The sequence below is a fragment of the Macaca mulatta genome, chromosome 1 (assembly GCF_049350105.2).
Source record: "Macaca mulatta isolate MMU2019108-1 chromosome 1, T2T-MMU8v2.0, whole genome shotgun sequence".
NCBI classification, from domain to species: Eukaryota; Metazoa; Chordata; class Mammalia; order Primates; family Cercopithecidae; genus Macaca; species Macaca mulatta.
Genome location: NC_133406.1, coordinates 13,935,700 through 13,956,694, shown reverse-complemented (window position 1 = coordinate 13,956,694; position 20,995 = coordinate 13,935,700). Strand labels below are relative to the sequence as shown.

At 41.7% G+C, this 20,995-nt stretch overlaps 1 protein-coding gene and 1 non-coding gene across 2 annotated transcripts; both read right to left on the bottom strand.

Annotated features, from left to right (window-relative positions):
• Positions 1–503: 503 nt before the first annotated feature.
• Positions 504–19,237, bottom strand: TOMM20 (translocase of outer mitochondrial membrane 20). Its single transcript, NM_001261051.1, is given in 5 exon segments — positions 504–3,238; positions 5,072–5,214; positions 10,765–10,846; positions 13,283–13,329; positions 18,989–19,237. Coding segments are annotated over 5 exon segments (438 nt in total). The 5' UTR covers positions 19,110–19,237; the 3' UTR covers positions 504–3,193.
• Positions 18,187–18,321, bottom strand: LOC114675092 (small nucleolar RNA SNORA14). Its single transcript, XR_003726192.2, has one exon. It is a non-coding gene; the product is annotated as a small nucleolar RNA SNORA14 (small nucleolar RNA).
• Positions 19,238–20,995: the final 1,758 nt, after the last annotated feature.

Sequence of the window (20,995 nt, the reverse complement as noted above, 5' to 3'; positions counted from 1 at the left end):
TCTCATAGATCTGATACTGATGACTTGTATACTTCAGATCCTTATCAGTGATGTAGAATACAACGTATTCTCAGCTAGCGCGTTCTGCTACCAATTAGCCGCCGCTTCTTACAATGCTGATGTACATATTCTGTAACCTTAACACAGCTAGTTTCTCTAACAGGGCTTCATGTTTCACATGTCAGCAACATCACCACTTAGCTCCTCTCTCAGGAATCTGTTTTAACGGGCCTTCCAGGAGACTGCCATCTCCTGAAGCTGGGCCCACCACCACCCGGAAGCCCTCGGGAGCTGACACGACCACAGGGATTTTCTTCACCTGGAATCTGAGGCAAATGTGCATTCTCCTGGCAGAGAAGCCTGCAGCTCTAGACATCCTGAAAGACGTTAATAACAAAAAACCCACAGCTTCAGACTCATCAAATTCAGCAGAGAGTGTTCTCCAAACATACGCCAAGCCAAAGTTTTCTCCAAGCCCTTTAATATTCACTTAAACAGTTGAGGCACAAGCAATAATAAAACTGCATTTTTTTACGTTACAAAAAGATTTTGTATGTTATCTGCATGATATATCAATTTTCTCAGTCTCTTCTGCAATAACTCTCATTAACACTCTGGTCCACAGGCTGACTTAATAAAGTCAGAACGGCAGGCGGGAAGATGGTAAAATAAACTTACTGAGGGGCAAAAGGAACCAAACATTTCCTGAGTGCCTACTATGCACGCTCTACTAGCTTTTACACACTTTACATAAATGTGAACCTAAGTTCTAGTTATCAGTTAACAGGCCAGCATTGCTAAGGCCAGTAAATCTACGTTTTAAATGTTATTTGGCCTTTAAATACAAATTGTGGAACAAAACAATGTATCTTTGCCCAAAGAAGCATGTCAACTGTTGCACTACTACATTATTTTCCATTTCCAAAGTTTTTGTTTTTAGTAAGTGTGCAACATTAGCACATGGAAACACTCAAGCTGTGTATTAGTTCACTGAAATCTGGGGTTTTTCCGTTCTCACCCGCTGGGCACCATTTGGCCAGCATCACTACAACGAGCTGATTCTATCACTTGTAAAACTTAAGATGGGAATGGATAGTGTTTGGCAATTACATTTCTGGGAGAAAAAAGTGCTGATTTCTTTCTTTAACTTGACACAGCTAGCTTTAAAAAGTGGTACCTCATTTTAAAGCACCAAAGTTGTCATTTAAATAAGAAAATGTACTTGGCTTACTGAGCTGTAAAATGAAGGTACCACTGCCTTTTCAAGCATTACAGCAAAGCCAGTATGTTCACAGCCAGGTGATACCCAGCTCATACTGCACTCCAGTTGCCAAGGAAACGGTGTTTCTACCCTCCCCAAACTTAAGCTGCCCCTCACTCCTCCAGCCAGACCTCCTTTTTCCGAGTCTGCTCTTCCCTTGCTGAGCTGTCTGCCTCTTGCTCCCTTTCCCATCCGTTCTCCCTCTAGCTGCCCCTCTACACATGTCTGGGCTGCTGCCTCAGACTTCTTAGCTGCCTGGTGAGCCACTGACCAATCACCACTGCACTGCTCTGGATTTGGGATCCCACTAATAAAACTAACTGGCACATCTGTACTGGTCACCCCCCGAAAAAAGCATCCTGTGTAACAAAAAAGCACTGTTTAAGGATTCAGGATCACAAACCCTCAAGATACCCGAGAAAAGTCCTCAAATGTGAGTCGCCTAGTGTAACAGTAGAGGTAAGTTCAAAGATGAAATGTGATTTGTTCAAGGCTGTGCGGCTAATCAGAGGCAGAAACTAGAACTGTTTCTCTTTCCACTACACCACAAAAAAACCGAGATTAGTAATGATTAAGAAGAGTTTGTAAGTCAACCAAAATAAAATGCCTAGTACATAGGAAAAGTCTTTGGGATTTCTCCACAGACTTCTTTAGACAGAACAAAGGCAATCTTTACAATGAGAAATGCTCCTCAGTTCAACAGATGCCACCAAGTACCAAGGATCCTTACTCAGTTCTGAAACTGGATCTGTGACTACAGAGAATATGTCACTATTTGAGAATAAGAGGTCCCACCTGCTCCACTCTTTTCAAGACTTCAGTCACAAGGTTGCAACTTACTCTCATCGTTTAACAAGATAAATTAATCCAGTTGAAGTAGGATTGAGGAGGTACACTGAAGATAAAAGCAAAAGGCAACAAACATTTTTACAAGCAGATCATCCCAGTTACCTTAAAAGTTTCGGATTAATTTACAAAGTACTGACAGAACCATATAATTTCAGTGAAAATCAAGATAGTTATACCATTTAAAAAAAAAAAAAAAAAGATCAATTCAGAAATACTAAGTCAGGCAAGCATGCAAAATTCAGAATATAAAAAAAAGCAGGGCCTGGTTGCCCACATACATTCCTCAGGTTAAGGTGGATTTAAAGATGCCCAACAGAACCCAATGAATCAGAAGCTAAAAGGGACACTTCAGAGATCAGCAGACGCGTTCTCTCATGTAACAAATGGAGGGAAAGTGAGCACACACTAACTGGCGAAGCTCACAAGGCTAGACTGGGGTGTACAGAGATCTAATTACTGGTGCTATTTGCAACTACATATATTTAAAATACAAGGAGATAAATACCCAGAACACATTAAGCCTACTGATTTAAACAGAACATTTCAAGACTGATACACAGAAAGGGAAGGAAGCTGTTAACCCAGCACAGCAGCACACCTCACATACTTATGTCTCAGAGATTAAATGGAAAGAAATGATCAATCAAAACCTTCAATGCTCAGTTTTCACAAACACAAGCCTATCAAATTTCCGGATTTACGGCAAAATGTGCCAGCTAAAAGTGTACATTCTTCAATTTCTCCTATACTTTTTTTTTGTTTTTTGCCTATCTTTCAAAACTGAGCACTGGGTATTTTTAACATAAGCCATGTCATATGTACAGTTTGTTTCAGGAATAAACAAAATCCATATTTCAGTAACTCATAGTGTATTTATAAAATGAAAAATTATCAAAATACACTTTTCACTGGGAAAAATAAATAAAATAGACAAATGGATCTACACAAAGTAAACATTAACTTTGGTAGATTTCAGTGTAGTTCATAACAAGCATATTTGCCCTTATTTCCCCAGAGCTGCTCAACTACCAAGACTTTTTAAAATATTTTTAACTGAGATTTTATTATGTTGACATTTGTTTCTCATTCCACATCATCTTCAGCCAAGCTCTGAGCACTTACAATTCTCTGAAAGAAAAAAAAATAGTTTTTTAAAGTGTCATAAGCATGTAATCAGGATTCTAACTTCAACATAAAATGCTCTCTGTATTCAAATAATCGAATCTTGGTAAAATTCACCCATTCTGACATTTAACTCAATATGTAATACTTTACACACCGTCAGCATCCAAGAAAACAATGATCACACTACTGTCGGTCCCATTTCAAAAGTCAAGTTAACAAAGGAGGCAAAGCATTACATTACATATATTTTTAATTCAGATGGGGTCTCTGTCACCCAGGCTGGAATGCAGTAGCACAATCTCAGCTCACTGCAACCTCTGCCTCCTGGGCTCAAGCAATCCTCCCCCACTTCAGCCTCCTGAGTAGCTGGGACTACAGACTCGTGCCACCATGCCCGGCTAAAGGAGACAGAGCATTACATTATATATATTTTTAATTCAGATGGGGTCTCTGACACCCAGGCTGGAGTGCAGTAGCACAGTCTCGGCTCACTGCAACCTCTGCCTACTGGGCTCAAGCGATCCTCCCCCAACTCAACCTCCTGAGTAGCGGGAACCACGATTCATGCCACCACGCCCTGCTAATTTTTTTTATTTTTGGTGGAGACAGGGTTTTACCATGTTGCCCAGGCTGGCCTTGAACTCCTGAGTTCAAGTGAGTGCTAGGATTATAGGGCATGAGACACTGTATCCAGCCATCATTACATAATACTACATCAGTTGATTATGTAACTAAAACCAAAAAGAATTTAAAATCTTTTCACTCTCAGGCAAACCAAGAACACTGATAACTGTGATTCAGAGGTCATTTTTAAGGAATTAGGCTTCATAGTGTACTTACAAATATTCCAAAAAATATCACCCTCAGGCCAATTTTCCAAAAGTACTATACCATGCTGACTTTCAAAAAGCGTAATATTAAACTGATGATTCCAGTATGAATCCTCTAGAACTAGAACCACATTAGTCTAAATAAAAACAATTTAGACCCAAGTCCTTGGTTGTCCAACTCGTTCCCTCAAATCGTTGGGACCTTTACTTCCCTTTCCAGTCCTTTTCTAATTCAGTTGAGTAAAAATCAGTTTGAAAAATTAACCAGTTAAAACTCTCAAGTTCTGTAAATACTTCCTATCATCATTCACTGTTTTAATCATAACAACTTGGGAAATCGATACATGTAATTGACACGCTATTCCAAAAAGTAGATTCATTTGGGCTCCTTGAACTCAAAATGAACAGAAAGCATTTTAATTAACTCCTAATTTACACATAAGTTAATCTTTTACAGTATATTAATGGTATTTTGCATTTTTGAGTAGGGATTTGGGGATGTCGTCAAATAACTACAAACTCAAATAACTACGTCAAATAACTACAAACTGAGAGCACCTCATGAGCAGCAGAGGCACTGAGCCTTTACACAAGTGAGTCAGAGGGAATCCATGCTCCTGAATGCCCTAATATCTAGGCTACAGCTACCTAGGCTCCTTTGTCAGATCACCTAACAGAAGGCATGGTCTCCTGGAAGAGTAGGCAGAAAGCTACTTGTAGAAAGTAGCCAAGAGTGACCTGAATTTGGACAGTTGACTACTAAGACCTGAGACTTATCACTAAGACACATACTTCCCGATCCATTCCAGGGCACAATCACTAGATCTGGGCAGTCATCTGGATGTTTCCCATCAGAGAAGAAAATGTCAAGCACTGATACTCTCGTTTGTTTTCATTATACACATGAGTTTATTTCATCATGTTCACTAGGCTCATTTTAAAATGTCCCTAATCATTCGGTTCTAAATCCTACTCACTTTTATGTCATAACATTCCAATTCCTTACCTGACTAATTGTTGGGAGCTTAGTCAGAAGCATCTGGAACACTGGTGGTGGAAGAGTTTGCTGTAAGACCTGCAGTAACTGCTGTGGCTGTCCACACACAGCAATTGCATTTGTCAGATGGTCTACGCCCTTCTCATATTCACCTGTAAGATTTACATAAAATTACATGTAACCCGAAAAGTCTTGGCCTTTGTCAAAATTAACTTTACACGCCATATCCAAATGATGCTGACCAAAAACGCTATGCAAGTAAAATGCTGGAAATAACCTATAGTGCATTCATACAGCTATTATGAAGCCACTAACAAGAATGATTCAGATTACATGTACTGATATGGAAGTGTTTCAAACATACATACATAAGGGGGAAATCAATGTATAAAAATGTCAAAGTATTACTATTTATATACTTGGAATATTTCTGAAAGACTACATGAGACAATTGCTGAGAATCGAATAGTACTTTTCTGTAACAGGGAACTACAAGACTGGGGACTGAGGTGGAAAGAAGATTCAATTTCACATTAAGTCAAGTCTTTGTACTATTTGAATGGTATTACATGAGAAGGAAAAAAAATTTTTAAGTGATACTAGCAGGAAAAATGGTCACACTAATGAAATATGACAGGAGAAATAAAGCCATGATTAACTCTGAGTGGGGGGGTTTATTTTCCTTTATCTACAAATATCCTTCAACAGACACATTACATTTGAAAAAAAACACTTTAGGCTTACAGTTTTTCAAAGTTCACTTAATTCAATAAATATTAAGTATCTGCTATGTGCACCTTGTCCTTAGTTAACTCCATTTTATTTTATTTATTTATTTATTTATTTTTTTGTGTGTGTGGTAAAATGTTAAAGAAAGATTTATTGTCAGATTATTTGTCATTTGAGATTTCTTTGTTTTTTTTTCTTTTCTGCCTTTTTATTTTTTTATTTATTTTTTTAAAAATTTATTTATTATTATTATACTTTAAGTTGTAGGGTACATGTGCATAACGTGCAGGTTTGTTACATATGTATACTTGTGCCATGTTGGTGTGCTGCACCCATCAACTCGTCATTTACATCAGGTATAACTCCCAATGCAATCCCTCCCCCCTCCCCCGATCTCCCTCTGTCACCCAGGCTGGATCTTGGCTGACTGCAGCCTCAACTTCCTGGGCTCAAGCAATCCTGCCACCTCAACCTCCCAAGTAGCTAGGACCATTAGGTGTGCACCACCACACCAGGCTAATTTTGCTAATTTTTTTTTTTTTTTTTTTTTGTAAAAACGGAGTCTCACTATGTTGCTCAGCCTGGTCTCAAACTCCTGGACTCAAGTAATCCTCCTGTCTTGGCTTCCCAATGTGCTGAGATTACAGGCATGAGCCACTGCACTTGGCCCTAATTCCAAAACTGCCCCAAATTATTTGAGCAAAACTATGCTAATTAAGTATTTTAAATTAAGCACTCTTCTGTATAGGAGGTTCCCATCAAAATATTTTAACGTGCCTTACATAAAAATAATGCCATTAGATATATTTTTAAAAAATAACAATACAAGTAGAGGTACAATTCTCCTCAAGTTTCTCACATTTCTGCACTTCTGAGCAGATATTTACTGCCTTCGCTCCAAACTGTCTTTTCAAGGATGTTTGTACAGTGAACAACCTCAGAATAGAAACTTCCTCCCTCTGGAGCAAAGGCAGGTTTGCAACATTCCCTATGTGTAGGGAAAAGTGCACACATGTTTACTGCCCATTATAAAAACTTAAGGATCCTTAAATTCAGGGCTCCTCTCCTATATGTAACCCACTACATGTACATGTGTCCCCTGACTTTCTGCATTGCCTATAGGAGCTGTGGCTTGGGAAACCAGTGCAAATGCCAATACCCTTGTTACTATTATTGCAGTGAATAACGAGCTGTCCTTTGTCTCTAGCCCAGGGGTCTCATGTCTTTTGCCAGCATCCATGAAATTGGGGCAAACTAACCTGTTAGCATGCAATTGAGGTAAATCTCAGAACTGGATGGGAGCAGTGGCTCACACCTGTAATCCCAGCACTTAGCGAGGCCGAGGTGGGTGGATCACCTGAGATCAGGAGTTCAAGACCAGCCTGGCCAACATGGTGAAACCCCATCTCTACTAAAAATACAAAAATTAGGCCAGGTGTGGTGGTTTACACCTTAATCCCGGCACTTTGGGAAGCCGAGGTGGTTGGATCTCATGAGCTCCAGATATCGAGACCATCCTGGCCAACATGGTGAAACCCGTTCTCTACTAAAAATACAAAAATTAGCTGGGTGTGGTAGCACGTGCTTGTAGTCCCAGCTGTTCAGGAGGCTGAGGCAGCAGAATCACTTGAACCTGGGAGGCAGAGGTTGCAGTGAGCCAAGATCGTGCCACTGCACTCCAGCCTGGTGAAAGAGTGAGACTCCATCTCAAAAAAAAAAAAAAAAAGCTGGGCCTGGTGGCGCATGCCTGTAATCCCAGCTACTTGGGAGGCTGAGGCACAAGAATTGCTTGAACCCTCGCTTGAACCCGGGAGGTGGAGGTTGCAGTGAGCTGAGATTGCGCCATTGCACTCCAGCCTGGGCAACAGAATGAGACTCCATCTCAAAAACAAAACAAAACAAAACAAAAAACACCTCAGACCTTTTCCAGTTGTTAATACCATTAAGATCACTTTTTACTAGGTTCTTTTTATTTACCAATTTTCCATTATATAAATTCACAGGAAACTGATCTCAAAGAGTAAGAATGGACTGGGTGTAGTGGCTCACACCCATAATCCCAGCACTTTGGGAAGCCGAGGCAGGCAGATTACTTGAGGTCAGGAGTTCGAGACCAGTCTGACCAACATGGTGAAACCCCATCTCCACCAAAAATAGAAAAAAATTAGCCAGGCTTGGTGGCGCATGCCTATAATCCCAGCTACTCATGAGGCTGAGGCAGGAGAATCGCTTGAACCTGGGAGTTGGAGGTTGCAGTGAGCCCTTATCGCGCCATTGCACTCTAATCACTGCACTCTGGGTGACAGAGTAAACCTCCACTTCAAAAAAACAAACGAGAAAACAGTTTCAGATCAACCTTACTAATTTTTCCCCAGCAAGCTGAGGATATTAAGTATGTCTTAGGGAGTATCTCTACCATCACACCCAATGCACTTGACCCTGTCAGCTGATGGCAAGCCTGGGTATCAGGATAGTCACTCTGGTGTTCTTTCTAGGCTCTTAAGTCTGGTATATGTTTTTTGTTCTACCAATTGGCTGCTGTGGAAAGACTGAGAAACATTTTGGGTAAAATTTTGAGTACTGCGGAGTATCTGATGGCACCTGAGTATAAGTAAAGGTTTCCAAGAGCTTTTCTTAACCTCTTGACCATCCATCAGAAACAGGTGAATCTCCACTGCCAATGTGAGGACTATGATTGTCCCATCTACACAATGTTTCAGGATACTCCAGTTGTGTAGGTCATTGTCATCTGGGTCTGCAGGCACCATCTTGAGCTGCTTGGTCAATTCCTTTCCCAGATACTGAAATGATGATGTAATGATACCCATCACAAGAGATCAGACACAGGGCTGCACAGTGATCCACTGATGGTCAGTTTAGAATTACAGTAATCAAAAGATTGGCTAAGTCAGTTCCTGCTTCTGAATACATACCATAATTACATCTCTTCTGAACTAGCACTGTTGATTACCTTATCTGCAGATTTAGCAACAATGCCGAAGAAGATACACTGACACAACCTCAAGTGTAGTAGAAGACACACTGACACAACCTCAAGTGCAGTGATCTTCTCATCTTGAGCTCCCTTCCTGTGCAAAGTGGATGCTGCTACAACTTTTGCTGACTGAACGGTCAAATCATAAGTGGTATCTTTTGTTAATGGCATCAAGAATATCATAAAATCCATCTATCAGCATAGGAAGATCAAACCCAGTGTTATACGATGCAAGGAGCAGAGCAACTCAGTATGCAGCACTGCTTTAGCACTGAGGGGGAATGCCTTCCCTTTCCCCAATGCCTGGGTCCTCTCTCAGACTGATGGAGAAATTGCAGTGTGATGCCTGTAGGAGACCTGGAAATGTCTCCTGATTGGTGCCTATCTTGTACTCCTCTGCAGTTACAGATTTTATGTATACAGTTTTTAAGAGACAGCATATCACTCTGTTGCCCAGGCTGGAATGCAATGGCACCATCACAGCTCACTGGAGCCTCAAACTCCTGGGTTCAAGATATTCTCCTACTTCAGTCTCCCAGCAGTTGGCTACAGGTGCATGCTATGGCACCTGGCTTATTTTCTCATTTACTGTAGAGATGAGAGTCTCACTTTGTTGTTGATGATGGTCTCAAACTCCTGGCTTCCAGCCATCCTCCTGCCTCAGCTCCCCAAAGTGCTGGGATTATAGGCATGAGCCACCATGTCTGTCCCTACTCAATAATTTTTTTTTTTTTTTTTTGAGACGGAGTCTTGCTCTGTCACCCAGGCTGGAGTGCAGTGGCCGGATCTCAGCTCACTGCAAGCTCCGCCTCCCAGGTTTACGCCATTCTCCTGCCTCAGGCTCCCGAGTAGCTGGGACTACAGGCGCCCGCCACCTCGCCCAGCTAGTTTTTTAGCCAGGATGGTCTCGATCTTCTGACCTCGTGATCCGCCCATCTCGGCCTCCCAAAGTGCTGGGATTACAGGCTTGAGCCACCGCGCCCGGCCTACTCAATGATTTTTAACTCTTCCCAGTCTGTTGGCAATTTGAGTACTGTGACTCTAAGTCAAATTAATTGAGCAATTCTATTGACATCAAAAAAGTATTTCTTGGCAAAGGGGAGACATAAAAAGGTAGTTACCACCATTTTCAATGGATTAAATTCTCCCATAAAAGAAACAACAAAAACCCATTCACACACAAATGCCCCACATCATGTAGTTAAATTCTATCTAAATCTATTGATACAGCAATCAGAATTTAAAAATACCTGACTGCAGTTTTATTAATGATAGCAACTAGTTCAAATCTACGTTTGAGATTACTGAGTAAATTATGGTTCTCACGTTTGTCAATTTGATAATTTCAATTTCATAGCTGAACTTTAAAGACTGACAGAATGTTTTTTAGAAACTTCTTAGCACTGTTGATGAAATAAATGAAGTACAATGTAATGAAAAGGCTAAATTCTGGATCAGATAACAAGTTGGTTCTGAAATAAGGGGTCATGAACTCACCGTGTGACCTTGATTAGGTAAATTAACCTTCTCTGGGACCTTACATTAGCCATTCCTTCCTATAAATACTGGAAAAGATCTGAAGATTAGATGAAGGAGTTGAGTAGTATATTCCTAGCTCATATTCCTTCAGTTACTATTTACATATCGCACTATGGCTATACATTAGAAACTACTTCAGAGTAAGAGAACCTCATTTGTAAAAACTTACTATATCTTCTATATCATATGATATAGCAAGAAAACCTAAAACTCACTTAAAACATATTATGGACAACAATATCCCACAAGGAATATTTCTTTCTAGAGCCAGTCTCACACAAAATAATCTTCCAATTATTAAGTGCCTAAAAACTTGCCTTGAGATATCTGGAGTACCTTTTCTTATAACCAAATTACACAAACAAAACCTCTTATCATTATAAATTTCTATCAGTGAGAAAAACTCTACCCAGTTCCTTAGTGCTTCAATGACTATTACCTTGAGCTAGTAACTCTTCACCAAGCTGTATTTCTTCAAGGAAGAACTTCTGAACAGCTTCAGCATCTTTAAGGTCAGGTAACTGGAAATAAAATATTTAATAATTGACACCACAATTATGCCAGGGGATATAACCAATACACAGGTATCAATAAAAACAATAAAAACCCAATCAATCATTCTAAAAAAACTGATAGAAGAACTTTACTCCTGAATAACACTTGTAGGAATTAGGAGTTCATCTACATTCAAACGAATAAAAGAAAAAACTTGAGTTTGTATTTGAAAAATTCTTAGAAAGCTCTAACTTGAATGTAAAAAGAGTACAAAATCTATACCATCTATACACTTTACACTATTTTCGGATTGCCATTATTGTAGATTTTTATACAACTGTAATCAATTTGTCCTTATGATTCAACATTATTTTATATAGATTTGTTTTTTGTTGTTGTTGTTTTTGAGACACAGTGTCATTCTGTCACCTAGGCTGGAGTACAGTGGCACAATCCCAGCTCACTGCAACTTCCACCTCCCGGATTCAAGTGATTCTCCTGCCTCAGCCTCCCAAGTATCTAGGATTACAGGCACCTGCCACCATGCCCAGTTAAATTTTTGTATTTTTAGTAGAGATACGGTTTCACAATGTTGGCCAGGCTGGTCTCAAACTCCTGACCTCAGATGATCCACCCACCTCGGCCTCCCAAAGTGCTAATATTACAGGTATAAGCCAACGCACCCATCCTAGATTTTACATGCATCTAAAAGACTATTTTTTGAGACAGGGTCTCACTCTGTCGCCCAGGCTGTAGTGCAGTAGTGTGATCACAGCTCAGTGCCTTCACCTCTCAGGCTCAAGTGATCCTCCTACCTCAGCCTCTCTCTACAAAAAAATGAAAAATTAGCTAGGCATGGTGGCCCATGCCTATAGTCCAGCTGCTAGGGAGGCTAAAGCAGGATTGCTTGAACCCAGGAAGTCGAAGCTGCAGTGAGCTGTGATTGCACCGCTACTGCACTCCAGCCTGGGTGACAGGGTGAGACCTTGTCTCAAAGAAAAAAGGCCATTTTTATTGAAAACCTAAACTTCAGTAGCTGGGTGCGGTGGCTCATGCCTGTAATCCCAGCACGTTGGGAGGCCCAGGCAGGCGGATCACAAGGTCAAGAGATTGAGGTTATGCTGGCCAACATGGTGAAACACCGTCTCTACTAAAATACAAAAATTAGCTGGGTGTGGTGGCATGCACCTGTAGTCCCAGCTACTTGGGAGGCTGAGGCAGGAGAATCGCTTGAACCTGGGAGGCAGAGGTTGCAGTGAGCCGAGATCACGCCACTGCACTCCACCCTGGTGGCAGAGTGACACTCCACCTCCAAAAAAAAAAAAAAAAAAAAGAGAGAGAGAGAGAGAAAACCAACCTAAACTTCTATTAGTGCAAGTTTTTGGTACTTAATTACATTGTACATGCTCTTATTAGCCTAGCCAACACAAGTGAAACAGTTTAAATTTCTGATAGTGGAGACATCTTTCATGGACTATCCCAGCATATGGCAATAATTTAATTCTATTTCTGAATCTAAAAATACATACTGGTGCATGTCTCAATCCATTTTCCTATGCCCTTAAAAATATGTTACCAAAAGCATAATAAACACATTACACATTTCAGAAACGTAGTCTGAACCTACTAGAACAACAAAGTAGTTCCCTCCCATTTTCACTTCACTATTACCATGTCCAGTCAACCAGCTGTGTTTACACAACTGTTTCAAAATAACAAAACATACTGGTTGACTTAATTTTTCCTCTTCTCAACTTGCTTTAAAAAGAACCACTAATGATCCAGTAATCTAAGTCCTAAGAACCCAGACAATAGAACTCATCTCAATAAAAAGGAAAAGCTGCACACACCATGATTAACATTTACTTAATTTACTTACACATACCACAGAACATTTTTTGCCAAGTAGATAAACCTACGTAGTCATTAAAAATAATCAAGAACTCAGGATCTATGAAAAGAAAAAATAAATTGCAAGTTTTATATCCAGAACTGTGTACTGCAACAAGGCAAAAATCTGTCAGGGCAGTGGGATTCTGGATCAGTGGGCTTGAATAATCTTGAATAATTTTTGAAATAATAACCCATGGTTCTTTCAAAGGAAGCTGGAGTAAGGAAATTAAATCTTAAGTGTAATATTGTATCATTTTGAAGCACCTGAGTAGGAACTTTTCATCTTTTGGTGCAAATGTCTTGAGGCCCTCATATTGTTCCTTAATTATTGTTCACACAGTAAGCTGTTTGTTGTTATGGCTAGCAAAAGAAATAATGAAGGACCTGATAATTGTCAGTGGAACTATGTTATTCACCTACTCCTAAAAATAAGCTGTATTTTAAAATAAAAATGCAATGTCCAGTATCAACTAGCTTTATCCAATTACATTTTAATGACATTTCCAATTACAGATTTTAAAATAATATTTCTATAAAATATATAATTTAAACAGAAACCAGACTATTACCTTGGAAAGCCCAGCTCTCTCCTTGGCAAGCTTCTGTTTCTTTCTTCCTACAAGAAATGTAATGTTATATTCACATTCTGTCATTATAAAAATGGGAATGAAAAGAATTCTAATTGCTGTGGTAGTCATTAATTCCATTTGCAAAACACTTCTAACTCTAGGAATCTATCCCTCCCTGTGATCTATCAAGGACATAAGAATAGTCTGGTCAATGAGCTGTAGGCAATGTGACACTGCACTGGAGCGTTCTCCTTCCCTTTGTTGCAGAAGATCTAGCAATTCACAAGACGGAGATAGCTCCAGCAGCTGGACTTCTAAAGTAATTACAATAAGCAGATCAAGTCCCCCCTTCCAAACCAACACAGGACATGTAACAGGGGTAAGAATTACGCCACTAGTATTAGGGAGTTTTATTACTGAAATATGCCAGATTATATCTTTACGGAATATTGAAAACTGGCATTCTTAAATGAAAAAAAAAAAAAACCTAAAGTGTACTGGAGGCATATGGTGGTTATATGAAAATACTATACCACTTAAAGGTACTTAAGCATCCTCAGATTTTGGTATCCAGGGGAGGCCTGGAACCAATCACTCAAAGAAACTGAGGGAGGACTACCCCTAAATTGACAATCATTAAAAACTACCAATGACATAGAGTAACTACTGACATAGTTAAGAAAATGTAAGGCTCCAATACTTATTATTAGCTAATATTTATTAGCTGGGTGATTTTACGCAAATCTCTCACTCTCCCAAGATAAGGTCTGTCTAATCTTAGAAGACTACAATGAGAAACAAAAGCCATGAAACAAGCAAATGTCCTCTGAACACCTTAAAGCACTCTACAAATCCAAGCCTCAATGCATGACTAAAGAGGTCTGAGGGCCGGGTGCAGTGGCTCATACCTGTAATCCCAGCACTTTAGGAGGCTGAGCCAGGCAGATCACAAGGTCAGGAGTTTGAGACCAGCCTAGTCAACACAGTGAAACCCCATCTCTACTAAGAATACAAAAACTGGCCGGGTGTGGTGGCGGGTGCCTGTAGTCCCAGCTACTCGGGAGGTTGAGGCAGGAGAAGCACTTAAACCTGGGAGGCGGAGGTTGCAGTGAGCCGAGATAGAGCCACTGCACTCCAGCCTGGGCAACAGAGCGAGACTCTGTCTCATAAAAGAGGTCTGCCTACCTGCAGACAGAAGGTTCATTTACTATGGTCAAGGTACCTTTCCTTTCTTTTTTTTTTTCTTTTTTTTTCTTTTTGAGCCCGGGTGACAGAGCGAACTCTGTCTCAAACAAAAACAAAAAACAAAAAACCAGGAACTATTATCATCCCCATTTTTCAGATAAGAAAATGTATCAAGGTCGCAATTACTTAATGGTGGAATAGCAACTCAAACCCAGGCTTTTGAAACATGACTCTCTTCTGCCTCCATAGTTAATAGTGTGGAGAAGACATTATTACCATCAAAACAAAAGGCACCTCAGAAATGAATGTGCCAAGTTTGCGGGATCAATTGTATGAGACATACAATTTGCTAAACCAGAATTTAGGGAAAATGACAAAACTGATCATGAAAGCCAGGAAAGTGAAACTTAGTCATAAGTTTTTTTAATAAGGTGGGGAGGAGTATGTGATTGCCAGTGAATACATTTAACTGACACAGCTACCAAATTTTAAGATCTCTGAGTTGCTTTACATTTTTAGCAATAAGATTAAAATTCTGGCTTTAGTTTCATGATACAATTAACTTGCTACATTAACATATTTTCAGATAGAGTATAATGCAGAATCTCTGTGATAAAGGGAGAGATAGTAATCAACTGAAAAACCATAAAGAAATTTAACAATGAGCAAAATCAAGCCTTGACTCAATGTTTCCAAGATTTATTCATTTAAATAAGATGCTTAATATATTTTTAACGTCATTTTATCCGTCCCATATAAGTGAAATGCACCTGCAGCTGGCATTGTAATTTGGAAATTACATTTAATTTACTCATAATTTAGAATGATAAAAACTATGCTTCAAGGATCCTGATACTCCGCTTTTGCTAACAGGTGACAAAAAGTTTAAATAAATTAGGATCCCAAATTTAACCTCAACCTTCATTTTTAACAATTAAGCCTCTCTTCCGCTCCACCTCCCGGGTTCCCGCCATTTTTCTGCCTCAGTCTCCCAGGGAGCTGGGACTACAGGCACCCGCCACCATGCCCGGCTAATTTTTTCTATTTTTTAGCAGAGACGGGGTTTCACCGTTAGCCAGGATGGTCTCGATCTCCTGACCTTGTAACCCACCCGCCTCAGCCTCCCAAAGTGCTGGGATTACAGGCATGAGCCACTGCGCCTGGCCGCCTAAGCCTCTCTTCTTTTTTTTTGAGACAGAGTCTTGCTGTGTCGCCCAGGCTGGAGTGCAGTGGCTGGATCTCAGCTCACTGCAAGCTCCGCCTCCCGGGTCTACGCCATTCTCCTGCCTCAGCCTCCCAAGTAGCTGGGACTACAGGCGCCCGCCACCTCACCCAGCTAGTTTTTTTGTATTTTTTTGGTAGAGACGGGGTTTCACCGTGTTAGCCAGGCTGGTCTCGATCTCCTGACCTCGTGATCCGCCCGTCTCGGCCTCCCAAAGTAAGCCTCTCTTCTTAACAAAAAAGAAGAAAGCCAACAAGCTACGTGACTTATGTGAGAAACTGCTCTTTATTGCAAATGTAAATATTCTACTGGAAATAAGTCTTAGAATAACTCAAAATTTTTTAAAAAAAATTAATTTTAAAAACTCAAAATTAACTGAACTGAAATAAATTTCATTTCACAAAGGCCAAATAACGCCAAAGTTTTTAAAATCAGCCAGTCATGCAATTACACTTTTTTTTTTTTTTGAGACCAAGTCTCGCTCTGTCACCCAGGCTGGAGTGCAGTTGCGCCATCTCGGTTCACTACAACCTCAGCCTCCCAGGTTCAAGCGATCCTCCTGCCTCAGCCTCCCAAGTAGCTGGGACTACAGGCGCACGCCACCACGCCCAGCTAATTTTTTTTTTTTTGTATTTTTAGTAGAGACGGGATTTCACCATGTTGGCCAGGCTGGTCTTGATCTCCTGACCTCATGACCTACCTGCCTTGGCCTCCCAAAGTGCTGGGATTACAGGCGTGAGCCACTGCGCCTGGCCTATTTATACTTATATATGATACAGATATATGATATAGATAGATAGATAGACAGACAGACAGACAGACAGACAGATACACACACATATATTTTGGAGACACAGTCTTGCTCTGTCCCCCCAGGATGGAGTTCAGTGGTGCAATCTCGGCTTACTGCAACCTCCACCTTCCACATTCTAGCAATTCTGCCTCAGCCTCCCAAGCAGCTGGGATTACAGGTGCGCGCCATCACACCCCGGTAATTTTTGTATTTTTAGTAGAGAGGGGGTTTCGCCATGCTGGCCAGGCTGGTCTCCAACTCCTGACATGATGTGATCCGCCCACCTCGGCCTCCCAAAGTGCTGAGATTACAAGCGTTAAGCCACCACGCCCGGCCACAATTACCTTTAAACAGACTACAAGATTATTCTAAATAAATTCTACTTGATAACAAAAACATCAAACAACAAAATAATTCTACTTATAAAAAAATCTCATCTGGACGCAGTGGCTCACGCCTGTAATTCCAGCACTTTGGGAGGCCGAGACGGGCGGATCATGAGGTCAGGAGTTCGAGACCAACCTGGCCAACACGGTGAAACCCCATCTCTACTAAAAATACAAAAATTAGCCAGATGTGGTGGTGTGCGCCTGTAATCTCAGCTACTCCGGAGGCTGAGGCAGGAGAATTGCTTGAACCCGGGAGGCGGAGGTTGCAGCAAGCCGAGATCATCCCACTGCACTCGAGCCTGGGCAACAGAGACTCAAACAAACAACAACAAAAATCTCTAGCATTCATCAATTACCATGTGTGAGGAACAGTACTAAAACTAAAACTCTACACTACACCATTTTAAAAAAGACAAAACTAAAGCTTGAAGTTACTTGCCTAAAGTTACTGCTGCAGCTAAGTAATTCACTGTAATCATTAAGTTGCTTAGGCCAGAAAAAAAAATTTTAGACTGAAAATGACGGAGAAGTTTTGAAATAACATTCCTCCATTTGTGTAAAATGATAGCTCTTGTTTCTGCAACAGGACTTCAGGGTTTCCAACGGACGACAGGGTTAACCCATTCTTTATAACTCTGCATTTGCACCAAATCCCCCAGCTGCCACCCATTTTGGCAACTACAGGAAAATAACCTGAAGGCAAAATTTGACTACTAGCATTTATGGAGGAGCATTTCCCATGTCAGGAAACGTGGGAGGCAATTCAAACATCTCAATCTTCACAAGACCAACAAGAGGCAGGTGGCATTACCTGATTTTACAACTACGGAAATTAGGATTCAGAAACCACAAATTACGCCGCTAACCTGGCCCTAGAAATTCAGGGTCTGAATCCAAAACAGTATTCTATTAGTCTACCTAGTCATAAATCAAATTATGTCTATATCCCTTCCCTCCTAAAACATAAGAAAGCTGGAACTAGATGTCTGATTCTAAGTGCTAGTAAGATCAGCGCTGGAGTCACTGCTCACACATGGCTATTGAATGCTTGAAATGACTTAGTATAGCTAAATTAAATCGTAACCACTGTTACTTAAATAAACAATAATCCCTTCTTTGTACACCTTGGACTTTAGTAATTTATGTATCAATTTTAATTTCAAAAATTAATTTGGCGGAACAAGATCAGCTACAAAAATATTTCTTATTCCAACAAATTTGCTCTTCGGTGATGCAAATGAAGATTCTCCCAAAATTCAAGGTGGATCACAATGGTTTTCATGTCACGATTCCCCTTTTGTAGACCTCTCTTAAAAGATGTCGCAGGTATGAAATAAGACTGAGCCACAGGAGAAGCGCAGCCCTTTGGACTCCCCTGCAATTTCTATAGCATTCACTCATATCTTGGAAGCACTTAGAACGAAGCTACCAAGAGGGTTTAAGAATGCAGCAATGAGCTGGGCGGATCATCTGAGGTCAGAAGTTCGAGACTAGCCTGACCAACATGGTGAAATCCCGTCTCTACTAAATTCAAAAAATTAGCCGGGCGTGGTGGCGGCCGCCTGTAATCCCAGCTACTGGGGAGGATGAGGCAGGAGAAGCGCTTGAACTCCGGAGGCGGAGGTTGCAGTGAGCCGAGATCGCGCCGCTGCACTCCAGCCTGGGCGACAGAGCGAGATTCCGTCTCAAAAAAAAAAAAAAAAAAAAAAAAGCAACAATGCTACTGCACTGAGCATGCGGATTTAGCCTCAAGACTAAAATTCGCGACAAAAATGCACGACTTTTTTTAGAGGTTTAAAAAGATGAACGACAAAAAAAGAGACAACCTCCTCCCCACGCCATACACACCCGAGATTGTAACACAAATCAAGAATGCATTTGCACGGCTAAAGTGTTTGGGGAAAACAAAACAGGAAAAATCCTTCCTTCAAAATGGAGGGAATTCCTGCCGGGCAGTAGAGCCCCCAGAGCGGCGCAGCCAGCGCCATCGCCCATTGCGGGCCGCACCACGCGGTCGCCCTGGGCGGCCCACAGGAGGGTGGGCTGCAAGGACCCCTCCTGTGGAGGGCGACGGACGGAGGCAGCAGGCCCGGCCAGGGAAGAGAGGACCCACTCACGTTCTCGAAGCCTGTTCTTGAAGTTGGGGTCACTTCGTCTTTTGCGATCGAAGTAGATGCAGTACCCAATAAAAAGGGCTCCGCATACACCGGCGGCGATGGCGCTGTTCCGACCCACCATCTTCTCTACGACGCTGAGCGTGGACGGTGGCGGCAGGGACGGCGAAAGAGCGGTGGGCCACGAACCCTCAGAGAGGTCGGCGAAGCTCACACCCGACGGCCGCGGGCCAGGAACTCGGAAAGGCAGAGCACACGCCACTTCCGGTCCCAGTCAACTAAGGGCCTCGAGGTAGTCCGCGGCAGTGCCTGAGCAGAGGTCCGGAGCGCGGCTCCTGCGGCTGCGCAGTGGGCCACGCCACCGATGCTCGTGCGCCGGTTCGTGTACGCACTGGAGTCGGGAATTTGCACGTGACCGCGCACTTTTTTTTTAAACCCGCGGACCATGCTGTAACGAAGCGGGCGCGTTGCTGGCGTGCACGTACTCAGAAGACTAGCTGACACCCTTGTTTGTGGCAGACAAGGATGCAGGGTCCCGGACTGCGAATGCTTCATCTTGTCTAACACAGGCAGCCTGTGACTTGTTTGAATTAAACTGTACTTTCTTTTCAAGTTGCCACAGTCCATTGTGCGTAGTGTTTCCATTTCAAAAGAATGTTACAGAATAGCCTCATTCTATGATAACTGGAATAAAATTAAATGGAGTAATTTCTTGAAAAATGTACACAATTGAAAAAAAATTGAAAACGTGAATTGTTTTATAGCCACATGAAAACATACACATGATCAAGCCAGGCGCGTGGCTCACGCCTGTAATCTCAGCACTTTGGCAGGCTGAGGCGGGCAGATCACTTAAGGCCAGTTCAAGACCAGCCTGGCCAACATCGTGAAACCCTGTCACTACTAAAAATACAAAAATTAGCTGGCCATGGTGGCGTGGGCCTGTAATCCCAGCTACTCTGGAGGCTGAGGCGGGAGAATTACTTGAACCAGGAGGCAGAGATTGCAGTGAGCCGAGATCGAGCCACTGCACTCCAGCCTGAGTGACAGATCAGAACTCCGTCTCAAAAAAATAAAATGCAATAAAACTATATATATATGATCAAAGTTAAGATATTCTGACAAGGAAAACCGTGGGCTGAAAGCAGCCATTAAACAGACACTGTAAGTTGAGGGGTATCAAAGAAGTCAAGCATCAGTGTCAGAGGCACTGGAACCAGAGCTACCTTACCTTGAATAGGGACTGGGTAAAATGAGGCTGAGACCCATTGGGGCACATTCCCAGGAAGTCTGGCATTCTTGGTCACCGGGTATTTACAGGGAAGGGAACAAGTTAATAATGTTTACCTAACACACCCAGGAAATGTTCTGATGTCTCGATATCTTAAGAACAAAAGCATTCTTAGTTTAATTTTCCCTTTAAATATTGATTCTTGCAGAAGACAGTAGTTACAGAGGATTAACAATCCTTTGACAAAGACCAGGCAGTGTCTCACACCTGTAATCCCAGCACTTTGGCAGGCCCAGATGGGCGGATAGCTTGAGCCCAAGAGTTCAACACCAGCCAGGGCAACATGGTGAGACCCTGCCTCTACAAAAAAATTAAAAACTTAGCCAGGTGTGGTGGCACACACCTGTGGTCCCAACTACATGGGGAATGAGGCGGGAGGATCCCTTAATCCCAGGAGGTTGAGGCTGCAGTGAGTTATGATTACACCATTGCAGTCCAAGCTGGTGACAGGGCCAAGACCTTGTCTCACAACAAACACACACAAAAAAATCCTTTGTCACAAGCTCCTGTAGTAGAGCACATCTTCCCCATTATTTTTTTGCTGTTACATACAAACATTGTACCTAAGGTGGACATGTTCCTTCTCTTGCTTTAGAGTGTGTACCATTCTATGAAGTACCCCTTCTTTCACTTTTTCTTTTTTTTTTTTGAGACTGAGTTTTGCTCTGTCACCCAGGCTGGAGTGCAGTGGCATGATCTTGGCTCACTATAACCTCCAC